The 21,176-nt window shown below is 31.8% G+C and overlaps 1 protein-coding gene across 5 annotated transcripts in view; it reads right to left on the bottom strand.

Annotated features, from left to right (window-relative positions):
- The window catches only part of CSMD3 (CUB and Sushi multiple domains 3), a 593,532-nt gene that overhangs the window by 331,846 nt on the left and 240,510 nt on the right, over positions 1 to 21,176 (bottom strand). For 3 of the 5 annotated variants that reach the window (XM_064706591.1, XM_064706593.1, XM_064706595.1), the window contains 2 exons: positions 13,117 to 13,194; positions 8,454 to 8,541 (listed from right to left, as the gene is read on the bottom strand). In XM_064706591.1, coding sequence (XP_064562661.1) covers positions 8,454 to 8,541; positions 13,117 to 13,194 — 166 coding nt within the window. The remainder of the gene's footprint in view (positions 1 to 8,453; positions 8,542 to 13,116; positions 13,195 to 21,176) is intronic. The other 2 variants (XM_064706594.1, XM_064706596.1) reach the window with 1 other exon arrangement.

The following is a 21,176-nucleotide window of genomic DNA, read 5'->3' as shown; positions in this document are numbered from 1 at the left end:
ATAGAGTTGGAGGATAGTTCAAAACTATGAACCACAAAGATTGTCTATAACTAATTTAAAAAGTTATGCACGGCTGCTACAGGGACTATATGGTTAGGAAAATTCAAGAGGTAGCAATTGGGAAGACACGAATATCTTTCTCAAGATCAGATTTTCATAATCATCTGCTTCAGAAAGTCATGTTGAGAAAATATGAGGATCTTTATTTTCAGGAAAAGAAAAAGGAACACGTGAAGAAAAATAACATGATAATATATTTCCTTTAACTAGCCACAGACTGATTTAAAGAGCAGGAAATACACCATTTACAAATAAAATTAAACTCTTGGTTAAAAAAAACAACTGTAACAGGCAAAAATCCCAGAGGTCTGAATAATTATGAAGACTGTACGAGCATGATAATTATTTCTATCATCTAGAAAAGTATAAATTTACGAAGTCCACTTTACTTGTCCAAATTAGTTTTGATATTAAACTGATATTTAATAGTATATGACCATAAGCATATGACTGGACTCAGAGTGGGATTGGATAATTTACAAAATCTTTGACATATATGCTGTGTGAGTGAGACCTACTAAGGGCAATTAGATAAGCAGATCATAAAGTACCAGTCTAAGAAAAAAATAGAAGAGCAGAAGATTAGTTCTTATGGAAGATCAACTAAAAAAAGACAATAATAGAGAGCTTGTCAAGAAAATATTAAGAAAATGTGTCTCTCAGAAACTGAAAAGCAGAGTCAAGCTTACCATTTTTTAATATTTTGCTGCCATTATCTATCTATACATTCTTAAAAATGGAAATTCTTTCAACTCTTTCCAAATTTTCTAGTATCAGATAATCACAGAATCGTAGAATATTCTGAGTTGGAAGGTACCCACAAGGATCATGGAGTCCAACTCTTAAGTGAATGACCCACACAGCATCAAAGGAGAGATTTTTCTTGTTTCTGATGACAATATTTTCCAATACCTTTAATATGTGAGCTAGAGTTATTCAGTTAGAAATTCATCTTTCTCTCTAAAATCAGTTTGATTACTTGAGTACAAAAGGGTAAAGTGTCACTTCCCTTCATTGGCAGGTGCATGAGGCCCATGAAGTGAATATGATGAAGATTCAAACAGGACATGCAAATTACCAGGAAAAAAACATTAGCTCTAAAACAAAATGAAATTAAAGATAGGCCAAGGGTTTGAGGAGGGTTTGTGTGATGTGTGACATAGCAACAATTTCAGTAGGGTTTTAAGTTTTTATTTTCTATTTTCTTTTTCTTTGACAGGATCTCAGATGATGGAAGGATTGTGTTATAGGACAAAGACAGCACCTTGATAGGATAAAATTGATGGCATCTATTACATATCCAGAGGTACTGTAGGAGGACTGTGAGAGATCAGATCTCAGCCTTCTGGTATGTTAGAGAACTAAATATTGTGGAGTGATAAAATCAGATTGTGGAAGCTGGTTTTAGGGGAACCTCTGAACTGTGGGCAGGTATTATTTTAGATAAAACTGGTAGAGTAGTCCAAAAACAGATTGTGGGAATAAATGACCAAAAATAGCATGAAAAAATAAGGACAGTTTGATGTCCTGACTTACATTTGGTCCAAACTGCTTACTAGATGAAGTCCCCTAAAAGTAGACTATTTCTGCTTTGAAAATCTCGAGAAAACTGAAGCATGATATAATTATGAAGCTGTTCATTGTGGTATACAATATTAATATACATCACCAAAAAAAGAAAAAAAAATCAAGGATAGAATCAAAATTTCATAAAATTTCAGAATCAGAATATATTCATTAAAAGAAAATTGTTTGTGGATGCAGTCAATGACAATTGAATTAAGTATGCTAACACTGAAAGTGATGAAAAGTTAATGCTCAGAGAAAATCTTTAGAATACAGGGATCATTTATAGCACATCTTCTGGTCATTTATGATTAATGAACTTACTGAACTGGATCCACTAATTTAGTAGTCTCTGGGTAGCTAAATTAGACTTTTGAATGAGACCTTAGCTAAAGCTAAGACTAGTAAGGCACACTGGTAAAGCAAAAATGCTTCTTTGGGTATATTAGTCACAAAAACAAGTTCATATACAATGTGGGTTCATTTGTAAATGGATGAAGCAATCTTGTGGTGCTGAAATTCAATATGGAAAAGGCAGAAGCACAAAATGCCTTTTCTTCATCAATTTCTACAGCAGGTGTGCTCCTAGGTATCATAACATAATTTGTGAAGTAGAGGGACAGCCAATACTTGGAAACAACAGGAAAAAGGAAGCAGCTGTATTCAAGGCCAGGTGGTCAGATATCTTTCACCAAAGGCAGCTGAAAAATCTCCCTGAGCCTGTTCAAGGTGGGTATCATCTATGAAAAACTATAATGAGGTGTTCTGACTGATCATAGAAAGGCTAACATTACATGACCTTTCACAAAGGGCAAGGAGATGCTAGGAATCTTACATTGATCTCTGGAAAGAACATGTACTCTAGTAAAGCATGAACTGGAAATCAAGAGCACATACACAAATTTACCAAGTTGAGTCGTATTTGATCAACTTGATTGTCTTCTATGGCAAAATGACTGGCTACATAGCCCAGTGGTAGATGTAGGAGTGCTCAGTATATCAGTGCTCAACAACAACATTTCTGAGAATACTTTTTACAGCAGTGTGCTTTGAGAGCTGACAAACTACACACATAATTGATATATAAGAAAAATCTGCTTGGCAGCTGTTCTTAAAAAGTAGGTATTCAATATCTTCATATTCAGCTAGTGGAGAGTAATAATCTGAGCATTATGAAATCAACATAAGGTCTGATGCTGCCTGATACTTTCATCCTCCGTCTTGATGGGGAGACTGAATTTTTGGATCCATGGGAAAAGTAGCTGACACACTGAAGATCAGACCTTCAATCCAGAAGCCTGGCAAAGTCCAGCACTGGGCAAACAGAAACCTCATGAAACTCAACAAGTAGAGGTGCAATATTTTGCACTATTGAACATGTTCTCATCCTGAATAAGACAAACTATATACCTATCAATGCTAGAAGTGGTGGCAGCAGATCAAGTGAAATCATTTCTCAGTTGGTGAAGCTGTATCTGCAATATTAAGCCCAATGTTTTGTCTCCCACATCAAGAGAGATATTGATAAAAACTCAAGAATTTGGAGATTAATCAGAGGCTTAAAGCATATGACCTACAATAAAAAGTTAATGCAGCTAGGTTTAATTAGTCTGACAAAGGAAAAGCTAAGGCACTATCTAGTAGCAGACCATAACAATTTCAGGATCCATTACAAAGATAATGAAGCCAAACTTTTCTAAATGGGCCAGATATACAAGGGACAATTTGGAAGATTCAGATTTTACTTTGCAAGAAATTTCCTTTAATAAAGGAGATCAGAGCTGGAACAGCATACACAAACTCTTGTGAAATCTTTAATCCTGAGAGTTTTCAGGATTATCTAAACAAAGCCAGAGCTGATCTGACTAGTCCTGCATTGGGCAGGAGGATAGACTGGATGCCTTCTGAAGGACCTTCCAATCAATATTTCTATGACTCACCTAAACTGCTTAATTTGTCCTGAATTAATGCAAAACTTTTGCATTATATAACATAATGTGCTGCAGCAGTTCATAACTCAAAAAATGAATGCTTGACCTGAGTGTCTCTCAGTAACTTTATCAGCAAATTCCTGCTTCTAATAAGACAAAAGATGATTGCCATTGGGTTTGCATTTTCATAAAAACCCCCAACTTTGGATATATTTTTATTAGGAATATGTATAAACAAGTATCAAATAAGGGAGTTAGTATACAAATCTGAACAAAATTTTAAGTTCGTATCTGTTTTTAAAATTTTCATCATTTGTCTCAAATTTGTGATTTCTCTTTAAACAGCAGAAAGTAAAAGCAGTAAGAGTCCAAAATGAACTATAGAACCTCTAAAGGATGAGAAAGTTTAAAATTTTGAACTTCATGTGAAATTTATACTAAATAGTATTATTGTAACAGTTGGCATTTCTGTGGCAAACTACCTCATTTTGGGTTCTTCTTCTCCATTATTTGATAAGTTTTTAAAATTATTATTGAAAAATAATCAATTATGCAAAGAATCAAAACCATCTTCATGATTTTATGCCTGCAACTGAACAAATTTGAGAGAGGACACTGTTTTTAGTCATAGAAGAAAATGTACAGCCAGAAATAATTAATCAGTTCTTAAAGTCAATCTCTATCAAATTTTTAATTTAGCAATAGCATATATTTTAATCCTAGCATAAAGAAACCATCAACACATATATTTTTTCTACTGTTTGCAGCAAAAGAAAGTAAAGACATGTAAGTTTTCAAGATTATGAACAGTGATTTTTTTTTAACCTGGCAACTTTCTACACACTGCTGATCCATATTTTTTTTTATGTGCAAGCTACAGATAGGTTCTACTGTTGTCTTTGAGTCACAGTATGAGACCTAAGCTGTCACAGCATCTCTCAAGAACATCCATAGGAACATTTTCACAGATAAGTTTGTACATGGAAATATTACCGCAAAATGCTAGGATTCCATGATATAATGTTAGAATATCTAAATCTTCCAAATTTCTGACCAAGAAAAATCCTTACTGTGTGCTGAAGAAAACTAAACTGATGACTAAATTTCAGTTCCAGAGGATTTCCTGACACTATGGAAGTCATTAGTAAGTCATCTTTAAAAAAAAAGTGTAATCTTTTCTTGCAGACTGTCAGACACTTGTTCTTGACAAAGGATCCACTTTACAGTTAAAAAGTGATAGGTGTACAGATCCCCCATAAACTAGCCTCATATCTCCAGCTGCAAACCAAGTTTGGTTCATTTTTAGGATGTTTGGCTTCAAGTTTCCAAGTCTAGAAGCTCACCTTGCATAGCTGCAGAGAAGGATAGGTGATTCAGAGAAGATTTAAGGAAAATCAAATGTGAAACTTCTAGTCAATCTAGTCAATTAATGCTGAATTTCATTCTTCCAAAGAAAATAACTACAAATCAATTTATTATATAAAATGAAAGATGATATAATCATTAACTATATTGTAATTCAACCTTTTGGTGACTTACATGGACTTGTTATGTCCTTATCAAAAATTTCATATTCTTCCTTCTGTCAGTAGAATGTATATTTTTAAGATTATACCAGCATTTTTGTCCAACAGTATTTACTGCTTTGTTGTGATACAGGTTTGATCAGAATTCTTTAAATCTTTAAATCCTAGTGGGACCACACTACAGAGGTAGAGGGATAGAGGTGGGCTCGTTAATTCATGCCATGAAGATAGAACTTTGAGATGGTGTGAAGGAACATGTATGCCTCATAAAAAAACTCCTGTTAAAGGATAATTCAGGATATGAATATGGATATGTTTATTCCACTAGAAATAATGAAAAATAGAAACAAAACCATGTGAAAACTTTTATCTATTTGATCGATTACAACTTATATTTTTACATAATGGCCTTCATTCTAAAACTGGACATGTGAGAAAGATTCATTATTAGATTTAAAAAGATTTATTTCAGCGGTTGACAAGTAAAGTAAAATTGTAAATTCAAGCTGAATAATCACTAATGTGTCTGAAATTTTAAGAAACTCCTAGGGATGGATGGGAAGTTTTCTTTCTGAAGTAGAATGGTTTTTTTCAATACAGGAAAAACTGGCAGCTATAAGTAAGTCTTCTTGACTTTATTTCAACATGCAAAAACCTTGTATGCTCAAATATGCATCTAGCATCAGAAACAATGCCTTTAATACCCCAAAATACAGCTATGGGGAATTTTAATGTTGGAAAAAATATCCAAAAGGATAAACACGGAATTACAGGCCCCAAATAATGTCATGGAGTGCTCCAGTTTGTCTAAGAGCTTGCATTAGAGATTTTGTAAATCTGTGTAAGAACCATATAAGAGGAAATTAATGTGCTGAGAGCAGGTAGTGTTTATAATCAGAATAGAAGTAAAACTGCAATACAATGCTTCCAAGCCTACACCTTCACATTTAAAGTAAACTAAGGAGATGTGACAATAGCATGCTCTTCTCTAAAATATATTTAATTTTACAGAAATCAAATTTTGATTGATCTTAGTAGAGATAGATCTAAACTCTTCTTCAAAATACTGTGTTTTCAAATGAAGGCATTGTAATTGGAATTGCACTTTCTTTTCAGAAAGGAAAAAAGAGTCAAGCTTAAATTAAAGCTATTTCCTTCATTATAGAGGCAGTGACTTCATAAAGGAAAAGGTGAAAGTGTGCTATTTATCTATGTGCCAGGTATTGGCCTAAATATTTTCTATGCTTCTAGATGTTTTTAAGTAAATGTAACACAACAATAATTTTTAACATTCTTACTTTGAATGCCTATGAAGCAATTGAACAACCATTATCATAATGTCAGGAATTGAAACCAGGTTAATTTTAACAGGCATTTTATTAAATCTGCTGAAAAATTTTAGTCTGATTTTGTGTCCTGTAATACCTTTATCAATGTATGAAGTTTTCAATCCAAGTTAAATGCACATGTTTTACTAATATGCACCAGTGCTGTTTTTTACAAGTATAAATTAAGAAAGATTATTGGGGGACTTCTAAGATAATTACCAAGTCACCAAGATTAATGAGAAATTAGGGAAAAGAAACACTGGAAAAGACATTGATGCTGGTACTTTAGATCTTTTATACTATTGTTCAGTAATTTGAATGCCTTTTCCTTTCATTTTCTCATCAATGCGTTTGAAATAGGAAAGCCTGATACATCATCCCAGTATACAGTTAAAAATAATGCTAACTGAAATCCTAACATTTTGCTCTAAAAAGAAAGATGAGGGCATGATCATCATCATATCTTTTTCGAGGTACTGCCCTCACATAAGTTTAACTAGAATAATTTCTGTAAGTAGGTCTTTTCATGATCACTTGCAGAGCTAACACTAGAAAAGAACTGGCAGGTTGTCTGTCAAATGCTGCTGCTCTCAAGCCATGTTTTTGAGGTTAAAACACAAAATATCATCCAAAGTAATGATTCTAGAAAGTGTTATAGTTAAATACTTTTTTTTTTTAATTTCTCTGAAAATATATGCTTTTTTATTTTGAAAGCCAACACAAGAAATTGCATTTTTATAAAATTAGTTATAAAGCTTTCTCAGATGCACATTGAGCTTTTGCTTTTCTCAAAACTATAGAAATAGGGAGACATGAATAATTAAGAAATTTTAATAAATGTTTGCTAGCTAGCATATTTACTTAGGATGCAGTTTTCAGTTCTGTGTTCTGCTTGATTACAAGGAGAAAAGACAAAAGGAACACACACAAAAAAGGAACAAGAAGTCATGTAAAAGAATGAAAAATCATAATTTTGTAAAATCTTTGTATATCCAGATTACTCTGAGTTCCCTTCAAATGCTTAGAAGTGTGCTGTGTGATATGCACAATACAAAATATATAGAAATCAAACTTGAATGTATCAAAACCAATTAATTTTAAAATTATCTGCTTTCTACTTCTTTCTTCTTTTTTTTAATCATTAAGGTGTTTCATGTTTTGTAAACATAATGTGAAATTAGCATATGCTGTGAAACAAGAACATAGGTTTTTTTTTATACAGTCTGAAGTGTCTTTGTATGTCAAATATAAAATAATATGCATGTTAACCCTTTTAAATAAATGTTCAACAATTGAAAAGGAAAAAATCAGAAATTCAGAAAAGAAATTAAAATTAATCCAAAACATTCTTAAAAATTCATTATGTGTGTCTCTACTCATCAACCACTGGTGATACTGGAGTCAAGTTAACTGATAAAACAACAGAATATTTTGAAAGAATACTGAAAGCCTTTTTTATCTTACAAGATAAGGAATTTCAAAGATAGCTGTGAATTGAAGAAAAAATAATTAAAAAATGGTTTGTATTAAGAGTTCTAGGTCAATGTGAGGACTACTAAGGAAATACATCTGCATATTTAGAATTTCTGGGTTCCTGAAAACACACTGTAGGGACTGTAATTTCTCTATTAGACTCAATGAATATTTCTGTAAGATCTGAAATTTCTCTCAGAGATTTTATTGTTTTTCTTGTGTTGTATTCAGTTTTACTTTGTCCTTTGCAAAACCCTCTAGTAGAACATGTATGCTCAATATTTGTAAATCTTATACAGTATTTACATAAGAAAATAACTTAAACTTACCTTCAATGCTAATTTTTTCAGATTTTCAGAGATATATGATCTCTCCTAGGCAGGTATTTTATCTATTTGCACACTAGGTATATGCTATATTGCATTACATAATTTTACACAGAATTATAGTGCACTTTTTACTAAGAAGGTCAGTTTTGAAAAAGTAATCAGCAACACAAATACATTTTCAATATATTCATTTTCCAAGTTCAGTGGTAGAGAAATGATACAATAGAACTTATATTTTACCTAAAATCTGAGCCTATCCGCTTTCCATTTTCTGGTTCTCCAGGATCTGGACACAAATTGGACGCCTGCTTAATACCTCCCTCATTTACTGGAAAAAAAGAAACAAAAACAAACAACAACAAAATAAAATAAACAAAAAATAGATAAAGAAACAAAGTTTTTAGAAAATACAGAGGCAAGCAATTAACAAATATGAAAGTATATCCTTTTCCTTTTAGATCTTTTAAAACAGATTATCTACAGAATATGATCACCCATATCAACTTTATACATAAGTTTGTCCTCCCTATAATTAACAAAGTATGTATTTTCTGGGTTATTTTCCAAAGAAAAATCCACAAGTTTTTTTTATCAGATGTATTAATCAGCTATTTTTTGTTTGCAATATTATTGAATCCATATGGAAATGTATTTATTTTTTTTAGAAACATTAACATTTAAAGGAATGTTCATCAGGTTTAGGGCTGTAAGATTTTATTCTGAACATACGCTAATAAATGTCATCTCCACTAAGAGCTGACCTTTTCTCCTTGAATTGTAATAAAACTTGAATGCGTAAACTCCTGCTGAGAGAATTGTCCTTAATCAGTATTGAAAATGGATATATACCCAAAATATGGTGATCTGAAGGTAAACTCAAAGTGCCAGTTTGATTTGCATACATTTATCTTACTATAAACTAAAATGGATCTCCAGACAGAAACTTCCTGTGAACCATTCTCTGTATTTTTCCAGAAATTTGTATATAACAATCCAATCATATCTCAGCATATTCAACCACCTATTCACAAAAGCGGAAAATTAGCAAAGAATGCTAGTCTGATATTACTTGATAAATTCATGGCTTGACAGAAAAATATTAAAAAAAAAAAGTTGACATGAGGCCAAGTAATTTGTATTAAGCAGGGAAATATTTTAACCTTTATTAATCTTTATTACTGGTGAACCAGCCCAATGGATTTGCAGTATCAGAATTTTACTTCCCTTTAAAGAAAAGGTTTGCATATAATTAGGGTAACCACACTGTTGGATTAAAAAAAAAAAAAAAAAAAAAGTAGATTCTAACTATACTTTTAAAGGCTGTTCATTAACTTTCAGCTTTTAATTAAGAGAAATATAATTCAGAATCCTTGGGTGTTTCTCTTCCTTGAAATTTGTCTTCTTACACACACAGAAAGGGAAGAATTGGTTTGGTACCCCTGAGGAAGACAAAGGCCAAAGGCAAATGTTGCACAGGCTCAAGCAGAGAACATCTCAACACAGCACTCTGCTCAAAAAGCCTGTCAAGCTCAGGGCTCGTCAGCTGGAACCACAGAATTTCCTCTCCTCTGTCCCAAGACACCTGTAACATGTCAAAGGTTGCTTTAAAAACACTGCAAGGCAATCTCTGCATTTCTGTGTTCAGGGGACTTTTGGGGCAGGAGGAGTCTTCCATCCTGGTTTCAGATTTCAGTCTTTTCCTCCTCCAATAGATGTACATGTGATGAAAGCATATTAGGTAGAGAAACCCAAATTCATGCTAGTGTTGAAATATATCTCTATATATATCTGACAGCTACCACTCCATGGACTGCATGGAAAGCAGTCAAGGCCATCTTGTTGCATAAGCATTTAGAATTTAATGCTATCTTTGAAGTATTGGAGGCTTCATTATGGGATGTGAGAAACTCAGAATCATCAAAAGTAGCCTGCATATAAATAGAAGACATTCAAACTTTTCTGACATTAAATATATATTCAAACTATAATTTAAAAATTATTCATGATGTCTGATAATATTCTAGAAATTATAACAGTGCCATTTGGCCATGCATTGTAAATCAATGCATATAGAAGAAATTTTTACTGTAAAAAAGTGTTTGAACAATATTATCTCTATTTATTATAGTTCATGTTTTAATATTTCAAATAATTCTTTTATTTTTGTACATAATTTTTCCCCATACACAGAGCAAATATTCATATAAAAAGAATATTCTGATGGATTGCAAGACATGAGAACTATTATACACTTTGATTTCTACCAGAAATGGAAGCTTGAAAATCCTATTGGTTTTCAACAATTTCTGGATAAAGTTTTATTCCTAGAAACATTCTACAGGATATCATTTGAAATTATAATATATGGAATTATCAATACTCATAAACAAAAATATAAAGGATTATGTTAAAGAAAATCTATGAAATAATTAAATTAAAAAAATAAAGACATATAATCCACTAATAATACAGAGAAATATTTTATAGGTAGATATTAATTTCTAATTTGATCCCAATTCCAAAATACATTTACACAATCTTGAAGCCATTCTGGTTTCTGTAAAGTGCCTAATGAAAAGTAATTTCACAGTTTAGGATTTTTGTATTGATAGACATAATGCCTGGCTTTTCAGTCTACAGCCCTATGTAATTCCACAGATATCTGTCTATATACTTTTGTTTTACACCTCAGATGCTTGTGCACAATAAGCAATTAAAGGGTTTCCTGTAGTAAATTAAATGCATCTAGGAAAAGTATTAATTCATGATCTGGTCATGAAACTGGTATCAAGAAATCCACAGTTCAAATCCAGATTGAATTAGATCCACCAATTAATTCATTTGTCAGTGTCAACACTTCTAAACTGAAGCTGATGCCTACTTGTTTCAAAGTGCATCACTATATCAAATATCTTCTGGCTTTACTCTGTGAAAATCACCTGTGCATTACAATTGAATGTTATACGATTGATACCTTAAATAAAACCCAAAAAATGTGTAAAATGATGAAAGGACATACAGATGAGAATGCTAGACAAAAAAATTTCTAAAGACATTACTAATAAGAGATATAATGTAAAATAGATATTCACTTATCCTTATTTTCACTAACAGTTAAATGTTGGTTATTGTTTTTCTCAAAGGACCCTATCTGTCATTGTACTACAATCACACTAGACCAAGCTGAGGGCACACTGAGAAAATTATCTTGTCAACAGCCAAATACATAAACTTCTTACAAAGTACTATTTCTTCAATATTCTAAGCTACCAAAGTGACTAGAGAATCATTGCTAAACTATAATATAAAACATTAGTTATCTATTTATGACAAGATTATGGTCACTAATGGTACAAATCACCCAGGTTTTCACCTTCACTTATTATTGACTCATATATGTAATCTATTCTGCATAATCAATAGCAAAAAATATAAAGAAGTTCCAGCTTCATATAGAATATGAAAACAAAATATCTAAAGACCTTCAAAAATATGTTGATAAATTTCATCACTAATTTCATAGCAATCAACTTTGGATATCATGAGTATCTGGTATTTCACTATAAATATGGAATTCCTAATAAAGTTTATATAGTAGAAAATGTAATGATTAGTGCAAAATAATATATTTTATCATCCATTGTATTATTATTGTAATATTATTTATAACTACAGAATCACAGATGGGCCATTAGGCAGAGACCTCAGTGATGTACTTTATAAACACTACTGTAATTATCTTACTGTTACTTCTTCTGCATAATCAGTTTGTTTTCCACTCATCCAAAAGGTATAAAAAGAATATTTGTTTTTAAATATCTTGATACAAAGTTTTCAAATAAACCAGAAATGTCTGACAGAACTATTTAGGTGATGCAGTTTACAGAGAAGTTGAATATGGCAATGCATGACATTACAAATATTTAACAGAAGTGTGTTTTGCTTTATTTTTCTGACTTGGTGAATGCTAAAGGGTCATGGTACTTGGAGATATCTTTGTCTAAAAAAATAATACCTTGGCAGTTTAAAATCTAGCACTGAAAATAAAAACATATGCTAACACTGCTAAGTTCTATAAACTGAATTCATCACAGATACTTAAACAAATAATTAATTCAAACATGTCCAACCTAGGGAGCTTCAAAAGCAAATCCTTTCAGTCCTGTGAAGAGTAATGAAATGTAGTATAATCCAACATATGCTAAACATTTAGTCCTTTTTATTTGCTTTTAAATATTTAAAATGTGGTTCTATTCCAAAAAGGCCTCTATAAAAATGGCACATTCTTTTTCAAAAGCATCCTTTCAATACATTTAGAGACACACATGTTTAATTTGTGCTAGAAAGTTGCCTGACTCCTTGTGATTTAATCAGGACTTGGTCCACTGAGATGTCAAGCACTTTGAGTTTCTAATTTCTGTAACTAAAATTGAAGGCACCAAGCACCTCCAGAATTTTTAAAGCTACACCTAGTTAATCAGTTAAAATGTCAAACTTAATGACCTTATATGTGCAAACTTAGTGACCTTATATGTGGTTGTGCACTTGTAAATGAGGATATGCTATAGTTTGCACAGCATTTGATGCTACTTCTAATGTTCAATTTAAAAAAACTGATCTCTTACTCAGAGCTAAATTTAGAGCTGACACTTAGAAGGCTGAATATTTGTTTCCTTTCAAATACTGTAAATTTACTGCAAAATTATTGACAAGATAACATGTCATTATACAATGCCAGATTTATAGAAAGGCTGTATTTGGTGTAGAACCAAACTTAAAAATCCACCATGCAGACTGGAGAAACCAGTTCTATTATCAGAATACATAAATAATTACACACAAACAGCACACCACAAACTTCACTCTTGCACTAGAAAAAAGTAACAAAAAGGAGTACACTCACAGATAGAAAACTTGTTGCTGTTGTCTTTCCCTGGAAACAATTTAAATCCTCTAGATTTAAAATCTATGGCCTTTTTCACTAGTTAAAAACAAAAACAAAAACAAAAACATGTATCAGGCAATACAATCTAAAATATTTCATTTGACAAATTTCATCATGGAAGTATATACAAATTTGAGTACTGGCTACCTCACTAGTTCAGATTTTGCACCTTTGGTGTGAAACAATTTACCAAAAAAAAAAAAATTGAGACCAGTTTGTATACCTGACAAAGAAAAGAAATGGTACTTGCAACATATTTTTTCTCCTGCATAAATAATAATAAAAAAAATATGGCTAGAAGTGCTTATTATGCACCACATCATTGCGTAAAACATTGTCACACATTTATGGAACTTGGAAAATTAAAAGAATTAAAATTATGTTTGCTCCAAAAATAGCTTTTTCTTCTGTGGTGAGAAAAGAAAAAGACAAAGGAAGAAAAAAGGTATTTGAATGTGGAAAATAAAATACAATATAGTATTCTGCCGTTGGTTCTGCAGCTGGTCTTCCTTCTAGCTTGAAAATTGTTTTTTGCAAAATGTGATATGGTAGATAGCTGTCTCCCACCTCTCCATTAAGCCCAGAGCTCATTTGTTTTTGTCAAAGTCCTTCTTGTGGGCTGGCTTTATGGTATAAACAATTAATCCAGGCAAACCTTGTGGCCTCAACATATCTTTGAAAGAAAACAACTAATAAAAAGAGAATAACCCCAAAACTTAACTTATACAAAAATATTAAGCAAGAATAAGCAAATACTCTACAAGAAACTTTCCTTTTCAGTCATTAAACTAAGTGCCTCATCTCTAATAGTCTTGGCTGTAAGCAGTGACTTATAAATTAAAATGGACCTGCTTAAAAATTTTAAATTCTAAGTTTACTTTATGTACAATATACTTAAGTGGCTTTATAGCCACTATATATTTTTTAAAACTATATAGAAGTTGTTTTATCTTGGCTACAAGCAATTTCTGCTGATGAAGACAGCAGAAATTAAAGGAGCTGCATCTAGGAGAACTTAGCCTAAGTAGATACACTGTACTTCATCAAATAATTTTTTATACCCATTACTTCTTAGAGAAAATCAATGGATAGTCAAAGAACCTTTACATTAGGTATAAATACCACAGTAGCAAAATATTATTGATATCTTTTTATGAATAAAAGTATCATTACTAAGCACAGAAGAACAGGATTCAGAGGAAAGAGCATTCTACTAGGAAAGACAATTTATAGGATAGGTAGAGGATGCGTTAATAAATATTTTAACATCTTTGATTGAAGAGATCAAATTTTCTTATAAATACAGAAACAATAATATCTCAAAAGGCAAAATGCAAAATTACTTGTGTGTTATAATGTCATATATAAACATTGATAATGGCTCTGGGAAGTACATTACTTGCAGAAGAAAAACATATATATTAACACAAAGTACTCGATTTTGGAATTTTTTACTCTTAATAGGAGAAGACCCTCCTGCTCTCCAAATTACTTGAAGTCCATAAGCAATTCTATCCTCAGGGGAAATCATAGACTGAAGAACTCTACTTTCATACTACAGAGCAATACTGGAATAACAGCAACGTTCTCTCATCATGGTCTGAGCTTTCTAAAATGTTATTTCATCATGGTCTGAGCTTTCTAAAATGTTATTTCTATGTAAATAGGAATGTTGGACCATAGCTCTAACTCTCTTTTGGCTTTCTGCAAGGATCAGTTTAAAATAACTCCTCATAAATCAGAAGACAGGCTTAGTTATTCTTCCAGCACCTAAGCAAGACGGGAGTGGTCTTGAATATATGATCTCAGATGCTGGAATGAGTTTAAATGTTCTCATTAGAGATATGTTTCTCCTTTATTTTCAGACGTCATCAAAACAACACACTAACAAAGGAAGACTGTCCTGCATTTCTTTTTTTCATTTTTTTCTACTCATTCTGAAGCATGTAGATGGCATATCCCTAGTTTATGTACACAAAAGAGTTCATAAGATCTAAGGTGGAACTGCAAATAGTTAAGAGTGTCTTGACCACAGTGAAATGAATCAAAGATTTTTTGACTGATTCAAAAAATCACTTTGCCAAGACTATTAAATACCACTAGGAAAGCAAGAAAATCCAGTTCTTTAAAGCATGTTTACAAGGGAAGAATTTTACTCCGAATTGGGGTTTGTATGTTGATTTACTGAACAGTAGTGTCTGAATACATTGTGAAGGAGTAGTTATAGAAATTTATATGGCAAACATGCTGATTCTAAACTATGTGTTGGCTGCAAATGCATGAACATACATAAAAATAACCCCATCATCACAAAAAAATCTCCTACCCAATAAATAGATTATTTTATACTTGGCAAAATAAGGATTCTTTTGCATGTCAAACACATGACAGTAAGTATTGAAAGTGGATTTCACTTTTCAAAATTCTCAGAGGATGGATTAATAACTACAAACTGTGTAGTTGTACACATCTAAGCCCATCCACAAAGAAAAACAGACACTTTAAGAGATCAGTTAATCTGGTCTTTAAATACCTATTTTTGCATAAAATGAGTTTATATGCCCATTTATCTCAAGAAAAAGTGTTCAGAAGTAACAACAGTACAAATATTTAAATACAGTCAGATTAGTATGTTCTCATATATTTGCACAGCCAAGAGCCAAGAAAATAAATGACACCAACAAAGTAGGATACTCCTGTGGAGACATGCAAATATAATAGGAAGGTAGTGATAAGACAAAAGTATATCCTAAAAATAATCTAAAGTTATAAAAACCTATATAAGATACCATTTTTCCAGTGTTATAATACAAGGAGAGGCTTAATTTTTCTTTTAATGATACTTTAAATACATATGGCTTCTAGGCTGGTTGGTTGGTTTTAAATTTATAAAAACAGCAGGTTTGTTTATTAATATTGCTTATTTTTGATTAAGAAGGAACAATGGTGCACATCTCCTATGTGAATAAATCTCTCACAATCCTAAATCTATTTTTGATCACATGACTGGATGAAGCATAAAGAGTAGCATCAGAACTCTGTGAAATCAAATCAGAGATTATGTCAAAACCCTGAAAATAATTTAGGCATCCACCTTGTGATTTCTGCTCAGGCTCATACTTTTTTCCTAGTTCAAGTCACTTTAATACAAATACATAATTATTATTATAGCATTACAGAATGGTTTGGATTGGAAGGGATCTAAGGATCATCTAGTACCAAGTACCTGTTCTAGTACCTCACCACCCTCAAGGTAAAGAACTTAATATCTAATCTAAACCTACCCTCCTTGACCTTAAAGCCAACCCCCCTTGTCCTATCACTACCTGCCTATGTAAAAACTCCCTCTAGAGCTCTCTTTTAGGTCCTCTTTATGAAAATTGAAGGTGCTCCTAAGTCCCCACAAAGCCCTTACTTCTTCAGACTGAACAGCTCCACCTTTCTCTCCTTCTCACTCTTTCTCTGTAACTTTTTCTAAAGTTAGAAGGTGCAATATTTTCTGTAAAGGAAGATGGATCTGAATGCTTTATTAAGGAGAGAAGTCCCAGTAATAAAAGTAAGAATTTTTTCATTACAGATGTGTAAGCTAATATTCAGTCAATAGACACACCAGAGACATGCACACTTTTCAAGCAGCCAATATAAAGTGAAACATGTTCAGAAATATTTTCTTGAAGCTTTTGACCAAAATAGTCTCTCATGTAAGATAACAAAGATTCTAATACTCACAGGCAAAATTTTAGGCACACATAAAACTAAAATATTGTCTTTTTTCTTTTCTTTAATAAAAAGGCTGTGTAATTATGTATATTTTTCCAAAGTCTTATGTGCATGTATGCAATATATGCAGGCATGCTACATACAAACACTTGTAAGAAAGGACTGACAATTCCAGCATTTAATACTTCAGGATAGGCACTACATTAAAAAAGGGCCTCAAGTAAAGAAGTTTTAAGCACATATATCATAAAAAACCCCCACTTAGAAGTAAAATTTTAATAACAACCTAAAGTACAGCAAGCTCTCAAACACTAGAAAGAAAATTCATTTTGAATGAAAATTGTTCAGTTGACACAGTTCTGGCTTCATTGAAAAAGTGCGTCTTGAGGGCCAAATGAGAAAAAATTTCAAGAAGGAAACTTTGCTTGTACAATATGGAAGCATCAGGGTAATATAGCCATGTGAAGGACATTTGTTTAAAACACCGTCAACTGACAAATTCACTTTTTTTTTGGTTGTGCAATAGCATTTATGTAACAGAAGTATCCAGCTTGTCCTTTCTATATTTTGTAAATTTTCAAATCAAATATAAACAATATTTCAAACGCTGAGTACTAAAACAACACTGTTCTATGCAAAGCAGGCGCTCATGTTGCATTATTTCAAGTATACAGAGCAATGGAAACAGACCTTCCCCTCTCCAGAACTACTCTTATCTTATATTCACTATCATTCAGCTAACGGACATGGAGAACAATATGATAACATCAAAGCCATTATTGCAAGATTATATATCCTGCCCTACTTAAATATGCATATGCAAAAGCATAATACTACAGGAAAACCTGAGGTTAGGTTATCTGAGAAATGAATAGGAATTAAATTTTCAACTGCTTTCTGAAGAAGCAGAAAAAAAATTGTTTGGAATAATGTGTAGAAGTGATTTTGACTTGTGCAGAACCAGTAATTCATTAATTATTCAAAACCTTCAATATATGGTGATGGCAGATGTTACTCACAACCGCAATTTCTAGCGACAGAAACGAGTATTGTATACTTTGGACTTCCAGCATTGGCTGTGCATATGCAGATATACCAAATACATCATGCATGATACTTCCAGTTCACCTTTGGCACATGTCTAATTCATTGTATTTCCTCTAGAAGTACATCTGCTGCCTAAATGCATTGAACTTACAACTCACTACTCATAAAAAGGTCAGTTACCTTTTTTTTTTTTGCATTTGCAGCATATTCTCTACTCATACTACTCATAACTAGCCATAATTTCCAAATTCTAACAATGCAAGAGTTAAATATTCAGGTATCTTAGAGATCACCACTAAAAAAATCTCTAAACCTATTGATTACCCAAATAAATGTCACTGTAACCCAACACACCAACTAATGCAGCACTATCTTCTAGAACCTTTCTGCACCTTGAAAGTCAGCATGAGAGAACATGAATTTTCAATCAGTTTTTGTAGTACAGCATGAACTGCATAGGCTAAAAATTTCTTAATTTGAAGAGCCATACAGAAGTTGAAAAGAAAATCAAGTGGTGAAACACCCACTTTTCATACTAATAAATTTTTGATATTTTACATGTGCTGATCTTCGTTTTTTATTTACTACCCACCGCGTCCACCCATTTTCCCACATCCCTCTCCCCTTTAAACTCTAAAGTAACCTGGTAAAATCAAAGTGTGTAGAAGATTTATATTTCAAATTACTGCAACTCTTGCATTATTACACTGAATTATTGCACTGTATTACTAATTTTAAATGATCAAAATTGCAGTTTTTCTACTGTATTCTATAAGTATATAAAATTTTTCTAATTTGAAAAAAATATTAAAAGGAAGGAAATATATTTAATATGTGGTTTTTAATATTAAATTCTAATTTCACTACTTTTTTTAAAATATTCTAACTAAAATAAGTCTGATTTATACCAGCAGTTTGTGGTCAAAAGAAGAAAACATGAAATACCAAGGGAAAGTAATGACACAACACATCAGACAAAAATCAATTATAGAAGCAAACGTTGATAGTGTAATGAGAAAACAATTAAGAACTGCAGGATGCGCAAAAAACATGAATAGGTAAAATTAGATCTGAGAAGAAAACTGATAAGAAGTATAAAAGAAAAGAATTCAATTAAAACATTACCACAGCTCATTTATTAAAATCTGTATGGCTGACTCTTTTTTTCCCTTTCTTCCTTCTAAGCACTCCAGACCTGACTGTTGGATGAAGAAAATGATCTCCTTTCCTCTTTCCAAGTGGGAGTATATCAAGAAGTTTAGGGTATTATCACTTTTTGTCTAATAAAAACCTTGACCTTAACAAATCATCCATTATAGAGCTCATCCACGAAACAGAACTTATATGTGGATTTGTTGTACATATCAAATAGGTATTTCCAAAAGAATAATGAAATATTAAACAAGTGTAATTCACTGATTAAATGTTTGAGTGCTAGATTACATATGTGTTATGCTCATTTCTTGAAACTTTTAAAATATTCTAAGAAGAAAACTTCTTATACACAAATCATTTTATATACAAATAATCTTAGAAATCTGACTGCCAAATACATTTACTTTCTTCAGACTCCAATCTTTGTAGTTCTGGGTTTCACTAACAAAAACAAAGAAACCAAAAATCCCTGAGGACATTTGCAGATCGATTATCTACTAGTCTTAAAAATATTAATGAACTCTTCAAAAAAACCTCTCCATCTTTACTCCTTCTTTCTTCTTCCTGCTTTTAAGTAGACCTCAAAAAAAAAAAATAGGATATATGAATACATATTTTCTAACAAATCCTTAGAAGTTTTATATTGAATAATCCCAAAGTAATGATCTATCATACACTTTTATCAGAATTAAAAAAAAAGATAATTCTCTCATAACATCCTTTTTTTTTTCTCAGAAGTTTCATTGGCATATGATTTAATTTCCTGTAACAAATTTTAAAGTCTTCCTGCCTTCTACCATCATAAATTCTCCTGTAAGGCAGGAGGAAAAAGAAATGCTGGTTTAATAGAGAACACCCAGCAGCAAGATTTTTTCTCCCTGATTCATTTTTTCCTGGACATTTCTAAGATACTAAATAAAGCCAGACATCAAAAAGCAAAAGGCAAGTACTCTTATAGAAGAATGAGGAAAGGACAGAAAAATTATAAAGGCTTACAAGAAAGTAATAAAAAACATAGAGAAAGATAGGGAATGGAGATATCCATAGAATTATAAAATTTTGTAAAAAAAATGTTAAGTAGAATCATCAAAACATATACATTTCCTCAAACTGAGAATATATGGTTAAAAAATTACAAATGCATAGAGAGATTTCTTCTCTTTAAAAAGAGAAATTTAGAGTCATAAATTTTTTTGGAATCCAGAGTTCTCTTGAAATTATTTTCATAAGAAAAGCAAAGAAACACTTGTGAACTGCTAGATAATGACTACAGTCATCCATTAAGACTTCCTGGCACTATTTGAACCTGAGTCTGCTAAGCAATTTTTTCCTCCAACTACTATGTCTCTTTTTGCAACTGTTTATTTTTTTCTACATTTAATTTATGACTTACAAACAGTACTAGAGGTGTTTTTCATTGCTTGCACATGGTACTCATTTGTTTCTCAGGGGCATTTAATTATGATGTATGCTTATTTCTGTAATAAATTGAATGTTGTGAACAGAATAGAATAGAATAGAATAGAATAGAATAGAATAGAATAGAATAGAATAGAAATGATAGGATAGTTGGAAGTGACCAACAACAATCGATACTAAACTGCCTGACCTCTTCAGGGCTGACCATAATTTAAGTCATATTATTAAGCACACTGTACAAATGCCTTTTAACATTTGGCCATATGCCTCTTAACCTTTCTTTAGACAGTAAAAGTATGCTATATAAACTCTCTCAAGAAAATATTCTAAAATATCTCTCATGATGTGTGCATATACACAAATAAAAATTCTAAAACCTTAATAAGTAAAGTATGTAGTTGATACAAACTATAGAACAATAGGACTAAAAGCATTACTAAACTTGGATTCACCATATGAAGCAAAAATCATAGAAAACAAAAATATGTCAGATTATCCTCTATTACTTTAGTCATGATGAAGTCAACAATTCTTAAATACTTAAAGAGAGAACAAAACCCAAAAACCAAAATGAAAATTAAACAAAACAAAACCCCAAACAAACAAACAAAAATTCCCTTGGAAATATCATATTTCTATCATGTCTCATTGTCTTCTTATTTTCACATCTGAGAAAT

Source organism: Zonotrichia leucophrys, chromosome 2 (assembly GCF_028769735.1).
Source record: "Zonotrichia leucophrys gambelii isolate GWCS_2022_RI chromosome 2, RI_Zleu_2.0, whole genome shotgun sequence".
Taxonomy (NCBI): domain Eukaryota; kingdom Metazoa; phylum Chordata; class Aves; order Passeriformes; family Passerellidae; genus Zonotrichia; species Zonotrichia leucophrys.
The sequence above is the reverse complement of the archived record's forward strand: the minus strand, read 5'-3'. Positions and strand labels throughout refer to the sequence as shown.